General features: G+C 41.8%; 1 protein-coding gene across 1 annotated transcript in view; it reads right to left on the reverse strand.

The window, feature by feature from the left end:
• Positions 1 to 20,936, reverse strand: part of SLC4A8 (solute carrier family 4 member 8) — an 81,215-nt gene that overhangs the window by 50,941 nt on the left and 9,338 nt on the right. The window contains exons 2-5 of the mRNA XM_018047749.1: positions 15,733 to 15,814; positions 3,890 to 4,036; positions 2,931 to 3,066; positions 1,356 to 1,516 (exon numbers count right to left, since the gene is read on the reverse strand). Of these exons, the coding sequence (XP_017903238.1) occupies positions 1,356 to 1,516; positions 2,931 to 3,066; positions 3,890 to 4,036; positions 15,733 to 15,814 (526 nt within the window). The remainder of the gene's footprint in view (positions 1 to 1,355; positions 1,517 to 2,930; positions 3,067 to 3,889; positions 4,037 to 15,732; positions 15,815 to 20,936) is intronic.

Here is a 20,936-nt window from a genome sequence, read left to right on the forward strand (position 1 = left end):
TAAACATGCTTCAGGATACTTCATCTTGGGGAAGAAAAAACAGAAGAAGAACATCCCTCCCACGTCTCCCTTTATTTGTTGCCTTCCCTTTCTCACACATGCACTTGTCCTCTCTTTCCTCTCAAAAGAAACATTTCTCACCTGCTGCAACATGGCTGCCTCAATGAAACTGCTTTTGATAAAATCATCAACAACCTTCCAGTTGCTAAATCTGGTGGATGCTTCCAGTTCTTACTTCATCCAGCTCTCTGCAGCATCTGACACTGATGAACTCAACTCCTCTCTTCTTTTGTTGTGGGTTGAATGGCGCCCCTTCTAAAGATGCTGTGTACTATATACTAACTCCCCAGAACCCATGAGTACTATCTCATTTGTAAAGAGAGTCTTCACAGATGTAACTAAGGTGCTAACACAAGATCCCATCAGTAAGACCTCTCCCCAGGTCCCCATGCGATCCCAGACAGGCAGAATTACTTGGATACTTGTAATGAAGAAAAGCTGGAAGAAACTTAAAAATCTGTCCAACCAAACAGAGCCAAGCCAAGGAAAAGCCTCATGTGCACCCAGGTGTTTCTCAAACTCCATTCCCCAAACACAATACCTTACACTTCCTGTACTAGGAAACTCCATCAGATATCTCCCCTTCACATCATGCTGAAGAAGTGGGGAGTCCTTTGGCTCAATTTCATACATGTTTTTCCTAGTTGCCATATTGAAAAAAATCTTTCTTTCACTTGAACCCGCTTTTCTCTGCAGAGCTCCCAGTCATACTTATTACCAAACCAGAGCTTGGTTGTTGCACTTATTTTAATTGCCCTATGGCTATTTCCCTTACTGGGGCTTCCCTGATGATTCAGACGGTAAAGAATCTGCCTGCGAAGCAGGAGACGTGGGTTCAGTCCCTGGGTTGGGAAGATCCTCTGGAGAAGGAAATGGGAACCCACTCCAGTATTCTTGCCTGGAGAATTGCATGTACACAGGAGCGTGGCGGGCTACAGTCCATGGGGTTGTAGAGTTGGACACAACTGAGAGAATAACACACACACACATTTTCCCCACTAGAAGGTGAGCTCCTTGAGGGTAGAAACTGTATCGTATCCTGTGCCTAGTACATAATCAAGCATAGATAGAAAATAATGTTTGCTAAACAAACAGGCAAATGGAAAACCACACTCCATGTCATTTGCATCCCAGAACAAGCCTATGGAATAGGCAGGGAAGAAATCCATCCCAGAGCTGAAGGTGCTGAGGTCAGGAAGGTAAGTGACTTGCCCAAGCACAAATAGCCACTTTCTTCTTTCTTTCCTCCACACCACACCACAAACGATCCTCTGCTTTCTCTCCCCTAACGTTACCTGAGATTTCTTCTATGCTATTTGCACGCATATCCAGAAGGACCGTCCCATTAATAAGACAGCTTCTTAACTCAAAGAGGCTGTGCAGTGAAAGGGTTGCCACATAAGGCTTGCTCCATCGTTCTCCCCCATCCTCAACATCTTCTTCAAACTTCAGCCACCTGAAAGCATGACAAAGAGATGCCAAAAACAGAAAATAAAGAATTTTCAGGAGAGGGTTTTTAATGTAGATCACAAAGAAAGGTACCTGAATAATCACACTGAACCTTGTAATCTAATCTATATGTTCAGCATGCAATGGCAAGTGAAATAAGCAGGTTACAAACCACTGCAAAATTGAGTATAGCTTGATTCCATTTTTATTAAAGGAAAATCTTAAAATACAACACACACATATATAAGACACCAAATATATTCATTATCCCTGGGGTATTAATTTTTATTTTCTTTTTGCTTATCCTTATTTTCTCATTTTGTATAGTGAGCATGCATTACTTGTGCAACTAAAAAAACAGATCTAATCTATCTCATTTGGATACACTGACAAATCACATTAATAAAATGATCATATTTTTCTTTGTTAAGAAGTCTGTGTGACCTTCAGAAGTTTGCAAAGACAGGATGTTAAGGCTAATTGCCTTCTTGCTTGGTATGAGGTTAATTGGTTTGTTTAATCCTCTCTACTCATTGAACACATCTATGGATACAGCAGGTATCCAGAAAGAGCTGTTTCAATGAGACCTTGAGCCATGCTTTGCTGGTTATCCACCTCATTTTCTTCCCTGAGGCTCAGGCATGCTGGCTTTGTATCACCCAGAAGGCTCACTTGTCAGTTACTAGAGGAACCCTAGACATGGGCTTGGTTCATCTGAGAGTTATTCTTGGGTTTGAGCCTTAGACAAGCGTACTCACTCTCTAATCAAGGGAAGCCTACCGTCAGGCTGGATATTATCCCAGAGGTCTCTATGAAGTTGGATTGTCCCATAGGATATCTCAAAAATTAGGGAATCTCCAGTGAATTAAACCTCAAATGATTGGGATTTCCCTGATGGTCCAGAGGCTAAGACTTTATGCTCCTAATGAAGGTAACCTGGGTTTGAGCCCTGTTTGGGGAACTAGTTCCTATGTGCTGCAACTAAAAGCTCCCATGGTGCAACTAAGACCTGGCAAAGTCAAATAAATTAAAGAATTAAAAAAAAAAAATGATGCTATGGCTCACCCATAGAAAAAGGCTATGTCTGCTGGGCTAGGTCTAGGCCAAGGTGGCCCCCTCAGGCATCTTCCAAGTCAGACACACAATATTAAGAGCCCAGGAACAAGTGAGAGAGGATCCCCTGTTCCACGTTTCTGTCACCAATCCCCAGCTCGAGGTCAACTGGAACAGGTGTTAGTTACCCCCGACATGACAAAGAGGCCAGCATCAAGACTTTCCATGCAAGAGCCTAGAACATCAGTGCCCATGTCAGTCATCACGTCTCCCGTGAAGAAATAAAAGGCAGGCAGACCTGTCACTCATGGAAAGGTACACATTTGCCTGCCCCAGCAAACCTTGGCCCAGGCTATTCAGGGCCTCACCTGGCTGTCTCCTTCCACTCAGCGTCTTCTCCCTCTTTCAGACAGATCTCATCCAGCTCCGTGAAGAGGTCATGAGGCACATGTTCTTCATCCTCCTCAGTGCCAAGAATGAACTGCACACGCTGAGATGGTGTGTCTGGAAAAGCAGCCACAGAGAAAGGTCTGCTCCCAACCTCCACTTAGGACAGAAATAGCATCCTGCCACACTCAGTGCACCTGGGGGGCTTCCAGCTTGTGAAACATATAAAGACAATCCTGAATTCAGATCAAAAAGATTTCTTTACTCCCAGAATTAAAAAAAAACAAAACTATTGTTTCCCTGACAGCTAGTTGGTAAAGAATCCGCCTGCAATACAGGAGACCTTAGTTCAATTTCTGAGTTGAGAAGATCCACGGGAGAAAGGATAGGCTACCCACTCCAGTTTTCTTGGGCTTCCCTGGTGGCTCAGCTGGTAAAGAATCCACCTGCAATGCAGGAGACCTGGGTTCGATCTCTGGGTTGGGAAGATCCCCTGCAGAAGGGAAAGGCTACCCACTCCAGTATTCTGGCCTGGACAGTTCCATGGACTGTATAGTCCATGGGGTTGCAAAGAGTCAGACACGACTCAGCAACTTCCACTTTCATTCTTTGGAAGCAGTTTCATGAAAAGAAAAAAATTAAGTAAGACCACTTGAAGAAAACCCATAAGAAACTAGAAATCTGATTAATTTGATCAAAAGGAATAGCTAATTCTCCAGCAAATTATTTCACCTTCTATGGTACTGATTTGGGGGGCCTGGACAGTGAAGTTTTCAGGCAGATACTTTTGATTCTCAGAGGCATTTCTTCTTCTTTGAAGCAAGCTGGAAAGCCTAGAGAATAAAAACTACTACCTGCTGGATGTCCATCCCACATGCCCTCAGTCTCAGGGGGACTCCCAGCTGTGGACGCCCACCCGCCTGCCCTCCTGAGGTGTTACCGTGGGCCAGGGCCTCTGCGCCTTCCTCCCCCTGGCTGGCTCCCTTGCCCCGCGTTCGTCTCCGGTGCTTCTGACCGTGCGTTCGGTGGTGCCGATGGCTCTGCCGGCCCAGTGGCATCCGGACCCCCACGTACAGGGTCCTATGGCCTGAAAAGAAGCAGAAGGTCTGAAGAGTGAACTCCTTTAAGAAAAGGAGGCTAGTGTATTTAAGAGGAAGAAGAAAAAGTCACAACTCTGTAATGACAAAACTTCAAAGACCTCCAGGACTGAATCTGTAGAGATGGGCAAGTTGAAGATCTCCATCCTGTTTGTGGCTGCAAACTTCACAGGAGGGTTGTGAAGATCAAAGAAAATTATGTGTGTGAACATGATTTGCAAACTATAGGGACAAAAACAAAAGCTAGTAGTTGCCACTACAAGACAATTTGAGCAATTGATAAAACGTGATATGGTCACACCAGGACACCTACACCAAGTCTTGGCACAGAGGCCACTTGGGAAAGTGGTTAAGTGCTCAAGTCAACCTGCCTGGGTCCAAAACTTGATTTCACCATTCACTTGCCATGTGACCCTGAACAAATTATCTAATCTCTCTGTGACTATCTTTCACAAGGAATATTGTAGCTTATTCTTTAAACTCAGAGAATTTTTGTGAACAGTAAATAAGATAATGTATGTAAAATGCTTAACACAATGCCTGGAATCAATTTTAGCAGCCAGTACGTTCTAGGATCAGTTTCCATTTTATTTTTCTGCACTGTAGAATACACCATCTAGAATAGCAGTGAGAGGCTAGTTACAAATTATAAGGGGTATAAGGCTGGGAGCATAAAGAAGAGATATTACATATTTTTCAAGAATACAAGATAATAAGTGATCCCATGGCAGTCCTTTCCAGTCCCTCCTTTCTGCTCTCTCATCCCACCCATAAACCTTATTTTGTTTTGTTCCTGACTTCCAGGCCTGTCTTACCTCCACCTGATTTCCCTGGCCTTCCTGCCCAGCCTGGGGCCCAGAATCAGCAACTCTAAGGATGCTACACTGACACACAGAGCTGTGACCTTGCCCTGTTTCTGCCCAGTTTCTGCTGCTTAACTCTTGATCTCAGGCTGCCTCTGCACATCTCCACCACAGGAGCTTTTGTCACTATCTTCACATCCACAAGCTTCCCCACACTTCCTCCCTCTGAGCAGGTGACCTCACTTCATGCGGTACTGAAAAGACAGGTTCTGTCCTGTGAACTCCCACCTTCTCAGCCTGGCTCACTTTCCTCCCCCAGGTCCCCCTCTACAGGCTAATGAGTATCATCTCCCATCCTGCTGGGTCTCACTCTATCAGTTATCCTCAGTGTCTCCTTTCCATCCATCCCTTCCCTGGGCTTCTCAAGTCTCTCTTACCTAATAAAGAAATGTTCCTGCCACCATATGATCCAACAATTCTACTCCTGGATGCTATGCTATGCTAAGTCACTTCAGTCGTGTCCAACTCTGTGCGACCCCATAGACGGCAGCCCACCAGGCTCCCCCATCCCTGGGATTCTCCAGGCAAGAACACTGGAGTGGGTTGCCATTTCCTTCTCCAGTGCATGAAAGTGAAAAGTGAAAGTGAAGTCGCTCAGTCGTGTCCAACTCCTTGCAACCCCATGGACTGAAGCCTACCAGGCTCCTCCGTCCATGGGGTTTTCCAGGCAAGCGTACTGGAGTGGGTATATATATTAAAAAAAAAAAAAACCCACAAAACATTCATTTGAAAAGAAACATGTGTCCTGACGTTCATAACAGCATTATTTACAATTACCAAGGTATGGAAGCAACCTAAGTGTCCATCATATGATGAATGGATAAAGAAGACGTGGTGTATATACATACAGTGGAATACTACTCAGCCATAAGAGAGAATGGCATTTTGCCATCTGCAGCAACATGGATGAACTTGGAAAGCATTATGCAAAGTGAAATGAGTCAGACAGAGAAAGACAAATACTGTACAATACTTCTATGTGGAGTCTAAAAAATACAACAAACTAGTGAATAAAACAGCAAAAGAAGCAGGCTCGCAGATATAAAGAACAAACTAGTAGTTACCAGTGGGGGTGGCGGGAGGGAAGCAGTATAGGAGTAGGGGGAAAAGCGGTTATTATGGGATTATATGAAACCATGTGTGGGAAAGTTTTGAAAACTGTAAAGCATTATAGAATTTAAAGATTCTTTCATTCAATAAAAATAAAGTTTTAAAATAAAAATAAATTTAAAAAAGAAATGTTCCCAGTGAAGAGCTACTCTTCCAAGTTCCTCCATCAGGTCACATTCAAGAAGAGCTATTGCTCTAGCTCCCTTTCCTTACCATCTCCATAGCCTCTGCACGTGGCTGCTCGCCACTGATTGCCTTCATTAGGGACACTGAAGTCCACTAAACCACTAAGTCTATCATATTATGTCTCTCTCAATCCAATTCAAAAGACTTCCTAGAGAGCCCACCAGGCTGCAGCCATCATCTCAGTCCCTAAGGACTTCCTCCCCTTGGTGGTCCGGGCCCCCCAGCACCTGGGCCACTGCCTCCCTGGCTCACTTGCACTCCTCTGACTGCTTCTCCAGCCCTTCCACAATCCATCAAAGGAAGGTTCTCCAGGTTTCTGCCCCTTTCTTCTCTCTTTTTAGTGATATTTACTTTCACGATTTCAAAGTTTCTGTCTACAAATGACCCCCAAATGTTTATCTCTGGAAAGTCAACATGTTCCAAAGCAAACTCACTGTCCTCAATCTCAAATCAGGCTCATACTCATGTCTTATATTTTTCTGTCCATGGCATCACCATTCTCTCAACTTTCCAGGCTGGAAACCTCAGTGTTACCTTGTATTTCCACCTTGCCCCTCAGCGCTCCATCCTACAGATTATGGTCATACACAGATTAGATCAAGTCTTTTCTCCTCCCATTTTGAGGACAGCAGGGGCCTCCTTCCTGTCTCCCCTACCAATTCAGTCCTACAAACAAGCCCTCCTGAAGCACTGCCCTGATCCTGGCTCACTCCTACAATCAGGACCCTTCATGCTCTAGCACGCAGGGGGCCCAGCCTCCTTTCTAGTCTTTTCTTTCTCTAGAACAAATTATACATTCAGTAGGGAAAGAAAGGGAAAGCTCTCTAAAAGAACCGAGTGATCAGCTCAAGAGAAATCAAAATGGAAATCCCACACATGCCCACACTGAATAAATGTTCTTGGGGAAAAAGTCTAGAGATGTATACCTTCTGCATCTACCCCAACAACAGAACAGCCTGGTTTTGACCCTGTCTCCTTCTCATGGCCTCAGCTGATGCTCCCACCCTCACCTCACACTGGTCTCCACCTAAACCAAACTGCTATGCTAAAAATATGCCAATGCTTTCCAGACACTGACTTGGCTCACTCCTTCAAGACTCACTGCAAATTCACCTTCCTTCTTGGTATTTTTGCTGATCCCTTTGATCAGATGTGCTGCCTCCTTCCTGTAAATTCCCAAAGTCCTTGGCTAGCATCCCCTTATGCACTTATTTTGTGCACTGCATTAAAGTTAGGTATTTATCAGTTTTTCTCCCACTACTCATCTGCAAGCTCCTCTAAGTCCCAGGGTAGGGCCTCCCTGGTGGCTCAGAGGTAAAAATTCTGCCTACCAATGCAGGGGACATGGCTTTAATCCCTGGGTCAGGAAGATCTCGCATGCCTCAGAGCAACTAGATCCATGTGCCTCAACTACTGAGCCCATGCTCAAGAGCCCAGGAACTGCAACGACTGAAGCCTGTGCCTATGCTCTGCAACAAGAGAAGCCACTGCAATGAGAAGCCTGCACACAGCAGCTAGAGAGTAGCCCTAGTCGCCACTACCAGAGAAAAGCCCACACAGCACCGCCAAAAAGCAATCAACCAACCAATAAAAAAGTCCCACATTATGGGGGTCCCAGGCTTCCCCAGCGGTACTGTGGTAAAGAACATGCCTGCCAGTGCAAGAGACATAAGAGACATAGGTTCAGTCCCTGGGTCAGGAAGATCCCCTGGAGGAGGGCAGGGCAACCCACTCCAGTACTCTTGCCTGGAGAATCCCATGGACAGAGGAGCCTGGCAGGCTACAGCCCATAAGGTCACAAAGAGGTGGACACAACTGAGCAACTTAGCATGCAGAAAGAGCAGAGAGAGGGAGAAAGGACCGGAGGAAATATCTGAAGAGATAATAGCTGAAAACTTCCCTGAATGGGAAAGAAAAAGTCAACCAAGTCCAGGAAGCGCCGAGAAGAGTCCCTGAGACACATAGTAATAAAACTGACAAAAATTTAAAACAAAGATAAAATATTAAAAGCAACAAGGGAAAAATGACAAATAACATATGAGGGAACTCTCATAAGGCTATGAGCTGATTTCTCAACAGAAACTCTACAAGCCAGAAGGGAATGGCACAATGTATTTAAAGTGATTAACAGCCAAGAATACTCTACCCAGCAAGACTCTCATTCAGATTTGATGGAGAAATCAAGAGCTTTTCAGACAAGCAAAGTGAAGAGAATTCAGCACCACCAAACCAGCTTTACGACATACGCTAAAGGAGCTTCTCTAGGCAAGAAACACAAGAGAAAGAAAAGACCTACAGAAAATAAACCCAAAACAATTAAGAAATTGGTAATAGGATCACACATTAATAATTACCTTAAATGTTAATGGATTAAATGCACCAACCAAAAGACATAAACTGACTGGGTGGATGAAAACATGTCCATGCATGCACTTTCACTTACCACATCACGCTGCTTAACCCCTCAAATCGTATGCAATTATTTTATATTGTTAGGTTAATCATGTTTCCATTATGACTTGCAATGATAAATATCTTTTATCTGACTATTTATTGTAAAAACTGTTAAACATCTTTTACTATTATGTATTATGTAACTATTATTCACTTATACTGTTTTATCATGACTAGTCAACAGAAAATTATAGAATTCTATATCACTAATACTACCATTTAAAAGAAAAACCTGCAATCACTTTTTAAAATCCAGATGCATATCAGAATTCTCTTGGAATTTTTTGAAGAATACAAATACCCAGGTATTGCTTTTTTTCTCCAAAGCTCCAGATGTGTTTCTAATGAGCAGCCATGTTTAAAAACAACCGGACTCCAATGTTCATCGCAGCACTGTTTACAATAGCTAGGATATGGAAGCAATCTAGATGTCCATCGGCAGACGAACGGATAAGAAAGCTGTGGTACATATACACGATGGAATATTACTCAGCTATTAAAAAGAATGTACCTGAATCAGTTCTAATGAGGTGGATGAAACTGGAACCTATTGTACACAGTGAAGTGAGCCAGAAAGAAAAATACCAATACAGTATACTACCACATATATATGGAATTTTCAAAGATGGTAATGATGACCCTATATGTGAGACAGCAAAAGAGACACAGATATGAAGAACAGACTTTTGGACTCTGGGAGAAGGCGAGGGTAGGATGATTTGAGAGAATAGTATTGAAACATGTACATTACCATATGTGAAAGAGATCACCAGTCCAAGTTCAATGCATGAAACAGGGCGCTCAAACCCAGTGCACTGGGACCACCCTAAGGATGGGATGTGGAGGGAGGTGGAGGGGAGTTCAGGATGGGGGAAACATGTACACCCATGGCTGATTCATGTCCATGTATGGCAAAAACCACCACAATATTGTAAAGTAATTAGCCTCCAATTAAAATAAATTAATTAATTTTTAAAAAGAAGAAAAAACCACCACTGGACTATGATTATCTTTCATTTTTGTCTAGATTGTTTTACTTTTTCTACTTCATATTCATTCAGTGTCCCCACTTCATTTAGTTTGTTTTCCAATTTCTCCATCTCTTCTTTTTTTTTAATGTTCTCTCTCAAGCCTTTGTCAAATGTAATAGAAAATCTTTTGTACATATACATATATAGTATGTATAATATATATATTTTAGAAAACTTGGGAATTTTTCCCTAGCTAAAAAATTAATGGGGACTTCCCTGGTGGATCAGTGGCTAAGACTGCACTCCCAATGCACGGGGCCTGGGTTTGATCCCTGATCAGGGAACTAGATTTCATATGCTGCAGCTAAGACCCAGTGCAGCCAAATATATAAACATTAAAGAAAGAAAAAAAAATTTATGACATTTTGATTCCACTCGTTTGACTCAGTATGAATAGAATGCTAGATTTCTAACTTATATTCACTCAAAACTTTGATATAGTTCCAAGTATTTTGGCATCTAGTATCACTGCTAAAAAGTCTAGAAAATTTATTGTATTAGTGATCTTTTTAAAAAAATTTGAATGAAGCTTGAAACTGCTAATCCAATTCTGAGAATATAAAGAAATACTATGTTGTTAAAAAATAGGAAAGTAACATGTGACACAGTATTAACTAAAGTATAGATTTTGTTCAAATTTCAAAAAAATTTATGCTAGTGTCCATTATTTGTTTTCATAACTTATTCAAGACTCCACATCATATTTGATTGTATTGAGCAGCTTCAGCAGCATGCAACAAATTCTGGTAAATTCTCTTTTCATTTTTATTCTATTACAAATATTTGCTATTTCCTTGTTATGGCTCCTTCGATACACTCATCGTTTAAAAGTAGACAAATAATTTCCAAATACATGGTATTTTAAGAGAATCTTTGACGTTAATTTCTCGTTTTGATATTAGCTTCCCTTTCAAATGCTTTCCTCTCTGCGATCACCCTCTATGTTTTCCAGTCTCCTAACTGCATTGAGCCTTTCAGTGACTAGCCAAAGATCTCTGGTAAAAGTCACGCTGCACTTGGAAACATGTGGGTTATTTTCCTTTTTTTTTTTTCTGCTTTTCCAACATAAACATTTTATTGAAAAAAATACTAAGTAATTTACAAATTCCTCTGTTCCTCTCTGACATGAGAGGAATAGTACATCTCCACTTGCCAAGAATGGTGACACCAACATAGCAACTGAAACCATCTGTAAACAAGGCTTGTGGTTGTTTTCCCTTCTCCAACTGACAATAGAGAACTTGCCATAAGGGCACAGGTATTAGTAAAAGCATACAAGCTGGAGAGTGAACAATGGCTCCTACTTATCCGTTTTCCTTGAGATACCATTGGCATGAGTTTCACTGCTGGAAGTTCCCTGTGGCCTGACTTTGGCCAGGGCGCAGGAATCACCATTGGCTGGGGGCAGACACCTGCAGTGACCTGCTATCTCATGTTAAGATACTATTTTCAAATATCTTTTGATATTCATCTCTAACATACTTCCACAGTGATAAGAGAACAGACTCTGTATTATTTCATTACCTTTATGCCATGAAACTGTTGCACTTGGTTTTATGTCCCTGGATATGTTCCAGTAGTCTCTCCTAGTTTATAGTCTATGGGAATTTGAATAGAATTTGTACCCTACTGTTGTGTGGAAATTGTATAAATCTTAATTACGTTGGATTGGTTCACAGTGCTTTTCAGGTCTACTCTCTCCTTCTACTTCTCTGTATCTTGATTCTATTAACTTTTGAGAGTTTGATATTGAAACTCCAACTAAAAATCTTAATTTATCTACTAAAAAAATAATTATAATATATAGTAGAACTATAGGTAACCTTGTTCTATATTTTCTAAGTCTACTATAAATGTGTTATCATATTTTAATAATTTAAAAATTTTTAAAGAGAAGCAAATAAAAAAAAAGTCCCAGATCAGACCTTCTTCCTTTCAGAATTCCTTATATAACAAAACACAGTATCTGAAAAGGGCCACAAAAGGAACATGCAACCAAAGTGAATGTGCTTAGAGTGGATGAAATACCCACCAGGGCATGAGATGATTGAGAAGGTCCTAATTAACCTAGGGATGGAAAGCTCAATCCAGGAAGAGTTCCTATATAAGGGACTTTTGCAAAGAGTTACTAAGGAAGACTTTTCCTTCTCTAAGAAGTATTTTTGATCCAATGAGTTCCCATATATATTAGCCAACCACAGCACGTGCTTTTGAAAACACCAGAGAGACAGGCAAAAAAGAAAACAAAACCCAGCAGAGGTCAGAGCTAAGAACAACCAAATGGCTACCAGAAAACCAGACATCAGTTTCTAGGCTGGAGACTCAGAAACAGGGGACTCATATATTCTGAGTGAAATCAGAAAAGATGACAAACAAATGGACACTGGGAAACGAATGCAGCACCAACAAAATCCAGTCCGTCTAATGGGATTCTGCAGCCCAGGGACTTTACCAAACCTAAACTAATCCTGTAGTCACTTCACTGGCCTCTCAACTGCTCTCCTACCCACACAGTCTTCATCCCCCTCATCTACGTACTTACTCACCCAAATTCTGCCTTTTTCCCAGTCTTCCAGTTATTGTCAAACCTCCTCTCTCGGGACTGTGTGCAAATACAAGTATTCATTTAATAAAACTTACTAGGAGATGTAATTGTAGAGTTTACTTTTTAAATAAGTATGTACACACAGAGAGCATTAGTGAACTGGAACTGAATCTTGCAGAGCATGATAGGAATCACAGAGCGAGCCTACCCTGCAGACGGAGTCTGGACTTTCGGAAGCTGAATGCATTCTGAGCACGCTGGAGCATGGAGCATGCGCACAGAACACAGAACGCCTTAGCACACACTGATGGGTGCCGGATTTCCTGGGCTTCAGGTTGAGTCAAAGTCAATTATGGCAGGGAAAGTATAACATGTGGAGCATTTGCAAGCCACCCCTTTTCCCCCTCAACTTATAACTAAGGCCAAATGGCTCTTACCTCTTTTAAAAACTTATTAGAAGGTACCAAACTTACTCTAGGATTCATTAGTCCAGTAGCTAATCAGGAATAATGATCTGCCAGAAAAGATGGAAAAAGCCATTCCTCTAAATAAAGCCACTGCCCCGTGTTCCTCTGGGACTGGGAGAGTCCCCTAAAGAAATCATGCACTATTGCTCTTTTTGAGTTCCTCTTTGGAAATTTGTCCTAATGTTTGCTTTTGACTCATATATATATATACATACATACATATATATGTATAAAGCAAAGGCTTCCCAGGACGCACAGTGGTAAAAAAAAAAAAAAAAAAAAAATCTGCCTGCCAATGCAGGAGACACAAGAGACATGAGTTCTATCCCTGGGTCAGGAAGATCCCCTGGAGGAAGAAATGGCAACCCACTCCAGTATTCTTTTCAGGAATAGTCCATGGACAGAGGAGTCTGGGGGGCTACAGTCCCTAGGGTCATGAAGAGCTGGACACAACTGAGCACACACACAATATAATGGTTTAGTGCATCTGCTCCTGCTGATGGATTAATTTATGTAAAAAAAAAGAAAACCACCCTCACATTTACAGAAGTCTCTAACAATGTCCAGAGATTACATCTCAGAAGTAGTTCTGAACATGGTTTATGTCAGGTGGTGTCAAGGGGGTAGAACAAAGGGGAAGGAAGACCCAGAGATTTATCTGCAGCCACAGAACCTTGCAGCATGGCACACGTTGAGAACGAGAATACTATTAGAACAGTCTACTTGTCTTCCATCAGAGTGGAACTGATTTCATTCCATGTCTTCTAGAGACAGCACCTGCCTGAGCACAGCCTCGCTGAGCTGGGATGCCCTGGGAGCCCACAGCATGGTCAGTCCTACAAGCACATCACAACTCCCTCTTCTCCTCTCCAGAGCTACTCAAGAACCGTATCAGGCCTGAGGAGTGGGCACTATTTGTCCTCCATTTGCCTGTAGTGCTTTTTACTTAAGTGCCAACGTAAGTAAGATTCTAGTTTTCAAAACAGGCTGTGTGTAAACGACTGTTTCCTTGTACACTACCCCCAGCAATGCCATCGTCACACATGGCCTTCTTTTACAGGAAAATGTGGAGACTGCGCAAGGAAAAGACGATGTCATCTTGAGAAGATGCTCCTACTGCCAGCTACTCAGCTGATCTCTGATGGAACTCAGTCCTTGGGACCCAAGAGAGCTGGTCCAAGCTAATTATTCTACTCCCAAGTAGAGAAGAGTGTTCATAAATGCTTAACTTCTGGCTGAGGGCAAAGGTCTAGTGGGCTCAGACAACTGAACTAAAAGTAACAGTACTCCCAACTACAGTGAGAGGATAGAGAGGTAATAGGATTAACAAGGCAGAGGAAGGGGTGGGGCAATGCATAAAAATGTTCACATGATGGAGCAAGATTTTGAGGTCGGGTGGTTAACTCTGGGTAGGCCTTCCTCTGCAGGTAGTATGATACAGTGGAAAGAGCAGAATTCCATCCCAGTCTTAACTGCTTAGACCCTGAGAAGTTTCCCCACCATGTAAAATAGGGATGATACCTACCTGCCTTGATTGCTGTGAAGATTAAAAAGACAAAGAAGTGCCTAATCAAATGCTTATCACACAAGGGGTATTCAACAAACGTTCACCTCCCACCTCCACACCCTTCTTTCTTGCTCTTTCTTCCAACTGCTGAAAGCCACACTGGCTCCTCTTCCATCTGGTCAAAATAACTTGGGAAGCTTGATCTTGATACATCCAAACACCATTGACCTCCACTGAGCCACCCACATAAATTCTCATGGTAACAGACCCAGAGGCTGAGTCAGCCTCTACAGCTTTGACTCTCCCAACCAAAGGACAAGTTTTCTCTGGGGATTGTACAACTTTGATGAAAAAAAAAAAAAAAAAAACAGCACGGGAACAAGCAGTACAGAGAGAACATTTCACATGCTGTCTCAGTCATTAGAAAGTTGCTGTGTCATAGCCTTCAACGTTGCAGGAGATGCTATAGAGATTTCACAAAGGCTTTTGAGCCAAATGTGGGTTCGTGTTAAAGTTATCGTGGACATAAGCCTTTTTTTAATAAAACTGAGTGCGAAGAGTTGACTCATTGGAAAAGACTTTGATGCAGGGAGGGATTGGGGGCAGGAGGAGAAGGGATGACAGAGGATGAGATGGCTGGATGGCATCACTGACTCGATGGACATGAATCTGAGTGAACTCTGGGAGTTGGTGATGGACAGGGAGGCCTGGCGTGCCTTGACTCATGGGGTCGCAAAGAGCTGGACACGACTGAGCGACTGAACTGAACTGAACTGAACTGGGCATCACCAGCATTATCAGGACACTAGGCTCTGTGGGAAAAAGGAAAGCAGAAGGACAGCACATGATGGTCATGTGGGGAGTTGTGGGAGGGGAGGGGAGAAGAGCCTTGACAGAGAGACAGATGCACAGAGCAGGTCAATTAAAACGCCTCTTCCTTCCCTTCCACTTCGGTGGATTTTTATACAGCTCTGTGCTGTGGGCCCTCAGCAAATATGCCACAGGTGTGTGTGTGTTTTCCCTTTTCTTGTTTAGATGAAAACACCAGATAAAAAGGGGTATTAAGGGGGAAAGCAAACACTGCAAATGGGATAAAAATAAAGTTTTATGTTTAAGTTTTTAAAACTATTTGTATTTTATTTCTTTTGTATAGATTTGTGTTTGTATCTGTAATTTTTGCTTAATGATTCTAAGCAATCATCAAGAATCGATAAGCTGATCTGAGTGCTTCGCATTCTCAAGGAATAAGGTCATTTATTAATACTTACATTGGACTTTACTCAAAGCACTGTCTCACTAGCTGTCTACTAGATTCTAACAGTAAGACAGGTAGTATTATGTCTACTTTTGTTTAAGAGATGAGGAGATTGAGGCTAAGGGAAATTAAGAGATTTTCCCCCAAGGTCTCACAGCTGGTGAGCCAGAGTTAGGACTCCAGCCCAGGTCTCCTGAGAGCAAAGCTGCTCCTCGGCACAGGCTGCCTCTCACTGATTTCCCTCGGCACATGTAACAGCAGGGCTTACCTTCCAACTCTTCCTTCTCATAGTGGATGTTGAGAATTGTGCTGGTCCCACCCTGATCCACCACAGCTTCTTCATCTGGTCTCTGTTGAAACATAAATTAGTAGCCACAGTAACACTCATACATTCATTCAAACTTTCATTCAAGTACTGTGTGTTTGCCTTATCCTTTACGCAACACGGAAGGGGAAAACCCAGTGGTTTACAGATATTTTCCATTTGAACCTCACAATAACTCTGAGATGCAAACATGGCAGCCATTCTTTCTCATTTCATAAATAAACAGCCTGAGTCTCAGAAAACTTTAAGCAATTATTGCCCAAGGTCAGAAACATGGTAAAAGGCAAAAGTAGAATTGAGCCGAGGTCTTGTAACTATGGATCCCATGTCTTTCCCACCTCCATACTCCACCCATAAGTCTGGACAATGTACTGGAATTTTGAAAGTGGTGTCAACCACATTGCCTCATTTGGTATAAGCTGGTCTCTTTGAGGGGATTCCCTGGTGGTCCACTGGTTAGGACTCTGTACTCTCACTGCCAAGGACCCAGGTTCAATCCCTGGATGGGGAACTAATATCCCACAAGCTGCATGGCATGGCCAAAAAGAAAGTGTTGGTCTCCTTGACCTCTCTGCAGCATGAAGCCTACTTACCACTCTGTCCTTGAAATACTCCATCCTGCTCCTCTGCCCCATTCTAAGGTTCATCTCCTTCCTCCAACCATAATTCCCGAGGATGAACACTCTACCTTTTGTTTCCCATGCTTGAGTCTTGCAATTTCAACAGTGTACTGAAGCTATGAGGCTCAGTATTTGACAAGCCACTGGGATGCCATGCCTCAAGATCCATGTGTCCAAAACCCAATGAATCTTCCTTCCAGACTGATATCCTGTGCTCATTTACTTACTCCTACCCATGGCTCCATGGCTCCACGATTTCTTAGCCCATGTTTGAAATTTCAAACTTATTCATCCATTCCATGTGTTGAGTGCCCGTCGTATACCTTCCAGGAAGCAGCTCCCTTTTCTTGTCAAGTCCTCCTTTGCAGTTCTCTCAGGTTCCCTCTCCACTCTCAGCCTCTCTGTCGCCCACCCTCCTGCCCTTTCAGTCAGAGTGGACATTGTTTTCAGTTCTGGAATCACACTCATATTCTTCCCTCAGCCCAGAACTATCGCCCTCTCCCTGCTGTGCCCGCCTCCAGCAGCAGCAGCTAACACTTATTCATCATCCCAATCTCAGCCTAAAAGTGCTTCCTTAGAAGCCTTTCCTGACTACCCTCCATTTATATGCCCCCAAAGTACGCTGTATTTCTCCTTAGAAATGAAATCTCTCTGCTCCTAGGGAGGGACCATATCTGTCTTCCTCATCATGGTTTCCCCAACACTCGATGGATTTTTCGCATAGGAGGTGCTCAGTAAATTTTTCTTTAAAGAATAAATGTAACGGCATCTACATCTTATCAAGACCCTCACCAGATCCGGAATTATTTCAAAAAAGATCTTAGCTAATTTCCCTGCCAATCAATTTCTTCTACCAAACCTGCAACTCCAGCCAGGCTCTCTGACCCCATGGACAGCACACACATTCCCACCGTCACGTCTTTGCTCACACTGTCTGGTCATCTAACAGTGTCTTCCCCAGCTCTCTAGCACACCAAATCCTCACCATCCTTCCATCCTGCTCAACGTTCCAGCTTTAGGTTCAATTTTACTATTTTCTAGTTATCATCTATGTCCCCTATGCTTTAAAAAATAAAAAGAAAGGTGGAGAAAACTATTTGATTTGCTAACTTTTAGCTAAGAAAGGGTGTTGGAACAAAAATATCTGCTTATACTTAAAAACATATAAAGGAAGAACAAGCCATAAGGGATATTTTTAAGTAGTTACCTACAGAGGAGGGAGGCAATGGGGTAGATGATAAGGATAGAAAGACTAAACTTCTTCGAAGATGACTTATATTGAAAACTTCAAAACAAAACTAATTTATTAAAAAAAATTTAAAAAATTTTTCCAGAAAATGAAAACAAATGCCAAATTGATGGCATAACTATTCTAAAAGAAATTATTCCAAATAAATTTAAAACATAATAAACTGACCGAACATCCTTAGTGACATATACCCTAAGGACAAAAAGGATTTGAAAAGATCTGAAACTGCTTTTTAGCTGTCGTATTGTTGGTTACAGTGTTGGTGTTATTTTTCAGAGACTGTTCTGTACTGTGAAATACAGCAAATGATTATATGAACTTACCCTGGCACTCTCAGTGTGTCTGAGACCTGGGGTTCTCAGCAGGGGTGAAAGGAGATACAATTGTAAGGCAGAAGTTAAGTAAAAACTATATAGTCCTGAATTTGAATTGGAAGTATCAACAAGAATATATATATATTTATAACTTTAAATATTTTACAATTTATAAATTTATATTTCCTAGCTCTGTCCAGACAAAATGTCTAGAAAAAATTATCAGTCGGTAGCAAGAAGTATCATTAGCACCTAGACTGTGGTATCTTAAAATATCATTTTCTGCTAAAAGACACTCAAAGACAACTAGGTTTATGTCAAAAGGACTCAGGTCCAACTTAGAGAGGGCCCTTACTAACACAGGACAATCTGAGCATCAGTAAAGGTGATAACTGTAACAGATTGAAAATATCAAATATATTTGAATCCATGAGTTCACCATGTCACTTTAAAAATTAGTTAACTGGTCAACATTGGAGGATAATACTAGCAAGTGAAAAAATGAAGTGAAAGTGTTAGTCACTCATTCGTGTCTGACTCTTTGCAATACCATGGACTGTAGCCTGCCAGGCTTCTCTGTCCAAGAGACTCTCTAAGCAAGAATAATGGAATGGGTTGCCGTTCCCTCCTCCAGGGAATCTTCCCAACCCAGGGATCCAACCTGGGTCTCCTGCACTGCAGGCAGACTCTTTTATCATCTGAACCACCAGGGAAGCGCAATACTAGTGAGTGAAAGTCGCTCAGTTGTGTCCAACTCTTTGAGACCCCATGGACTATGCAGTCCATGGAATTCTCCAGGTCAGAATACTGGAGAGGATAGCTGTTTCCTTCTCCGAGGGATCTTCCCAACCTAGGGACTGAACCCAGGTCTCCTGCATTGCAGGCAGATTCTTTACCAGCTGAGCCATGAGGGAAGCCCCAATACTAGCAAACCAATTCATTATTTTGCAAACTGGTGAAAATTCATCCTGGCCTTCCTATATAAATTGTACCTTACAGTGATACCATAGAGTAGATGAGAGAAGTTTCCTATTATAGAAAAGACTAAATGAAAAAATAATGTTAGCATTAGGACATTGCCATTTTACAATCCCTAATGGACTGCATTGATTTTCAAGGCCACTAACACCACAAAAAGAGAAACAACCAGACACTATGCCTCCTAATGGGAGACCTTATCACCACCCATGAGGTAATCTTACCAAATAAATTGTCCCTGAATCTGATCAAGACTCTACGCCCAAAAACCAATTTCCCGAAAACACAAAGAAACACAGTTCCATGGAAAAACAACACCACAGGAATATAATCAGCAAAATCCAGACTGTGGGAAAATCTAAAGCTATAGGATAAATCCTCTCCCCACCATCTTTTTTAAAATAAATAATTGCAAGAAGACAAAGAGACAGAGACAGAGGAACCTAAAACCAATAGGTCAAAAGAGACAACAAACCAATCACAATGTGTGGACTTAATTGATTCTTGATTTAAACAAACTAACGAAAATAATTTTTTAGTTATTGATAAAATAATTTTTAAGGATATGACATTTGAGACAACTGGAAGTTTTTCTTTCATGATATTCAAGAAATTGTTATATTCTCTTTAGGTGGTACTATGCTTATTTTTTAAAGAATATTTACCTTTTGGGACTTCCCTGGTGGTTCAGACGGTAAAGAATCTGCCTACAGTGCAAGAGACCTGGGTTCCATCCTGGGTCGGGAAGATCTCCTGGAGAAGGAAATGGCAACCCACTCCAATATTCTTGCCTGGAGAATCCCAGGGATGGGGGAGCCTAGCAGACTGTAGTCCATACAGTTCACAGGGTCGCAAAGAATTATTTTTGCAAATTGTTATTTTCTTTTTTAGGTGGCACTATGGTTATTTTTTTAAAGCATCTTAGTACTCTTTTAGTACTCATACTGAAATATTTACCAATAAAATTGAACAATTACAGATATGTAAAATAAGTTAACTTAGAAACACTATTTTTCTCACATTTTATAAAATAATGTTATTCACAAGCCTCAATACATCTTTAACATCAATGTCTTCCTCAATACCATAGACGCTTTGAGTCAATTTTCCAGAGCATGTCAGCTTCATTTCCACCTAAGTGGTAAAGGCGCTCATAAAAAGTCAAGTCCTTTCTGAAGAATAACTTCATGGTGGAAAAAACTCATCTTTATTTTAGACTTACTTATTATTTGTGACTTTCCTGATAGCAGGAGCCATATTTTCATCTTTTTATTCTCCCAGAGCCTAACACAGTAGTTTACCACTGTAAGTAGCCTGCACTCCTGTAAGTTCCAAGAGGGTAGGTACTGTGTCTTTTGTTGACCACCATGTACCTAGCACCTAGTACCATGTCCAGTATGTGGTAAGTATCCAATACATTTTTAAAATTTATTTTTAATTGGAGGATACTTGCTGTACAATGTTGTGCTGGTTGCTGCCATACAGCATGAATCAGCTGTAAGCATACATACATCCCCTCTCTCTTGAACCTCCCTCCCACCTCCCCACCCCATTCCATCCCTCTAAGTTGTCATAAAGTACCAGGTTGGGCTCCGTGTATTATACAGCAACTTCTCATTAGCCATCTACTTTACATACGGTAATGTATATGTTTCATTGCTCTTCTCTCAATTCGTCCCACCCTCTCTCTCCTGCCCCCACTGTGTTCACAAGTCTGTTCTCCATGTCTGCATCTCTATTCCTGCCCTGCAAATAGGCTCATCAGTACTATTTTTCTAGATTGCATAATATGTGTTAATTGTACAATATTCATCTTTCTCTTTCTGACTTACTTCACTGTGTATAACAGGCTTTAGGTTTATCCACTAGAACTGACTCAAGTGGGTTTACGGCTAAGTAATATTCCGCTGTATATATGTACCACAACTTCTTTATCTATTGATCTGTCAATGGACATCTAAGTGGCTTCCATGTCCTAACTATTGT

The sequence above is a fragment of the Capra hircus genome, chromosome 5 (assembly GCF_001704415.2).
Source record: "Capra hircus breed San Clemente chromosome 5, ASM170441v1, whole genome shotgun sequence".
Classification (NCBI taxonomy): domain Eukaryota; kingdom Metazoa; phylum Chordata; class Mammalia; order Artiodactyla; family Bovidae; genus Capra; species Capra hircus.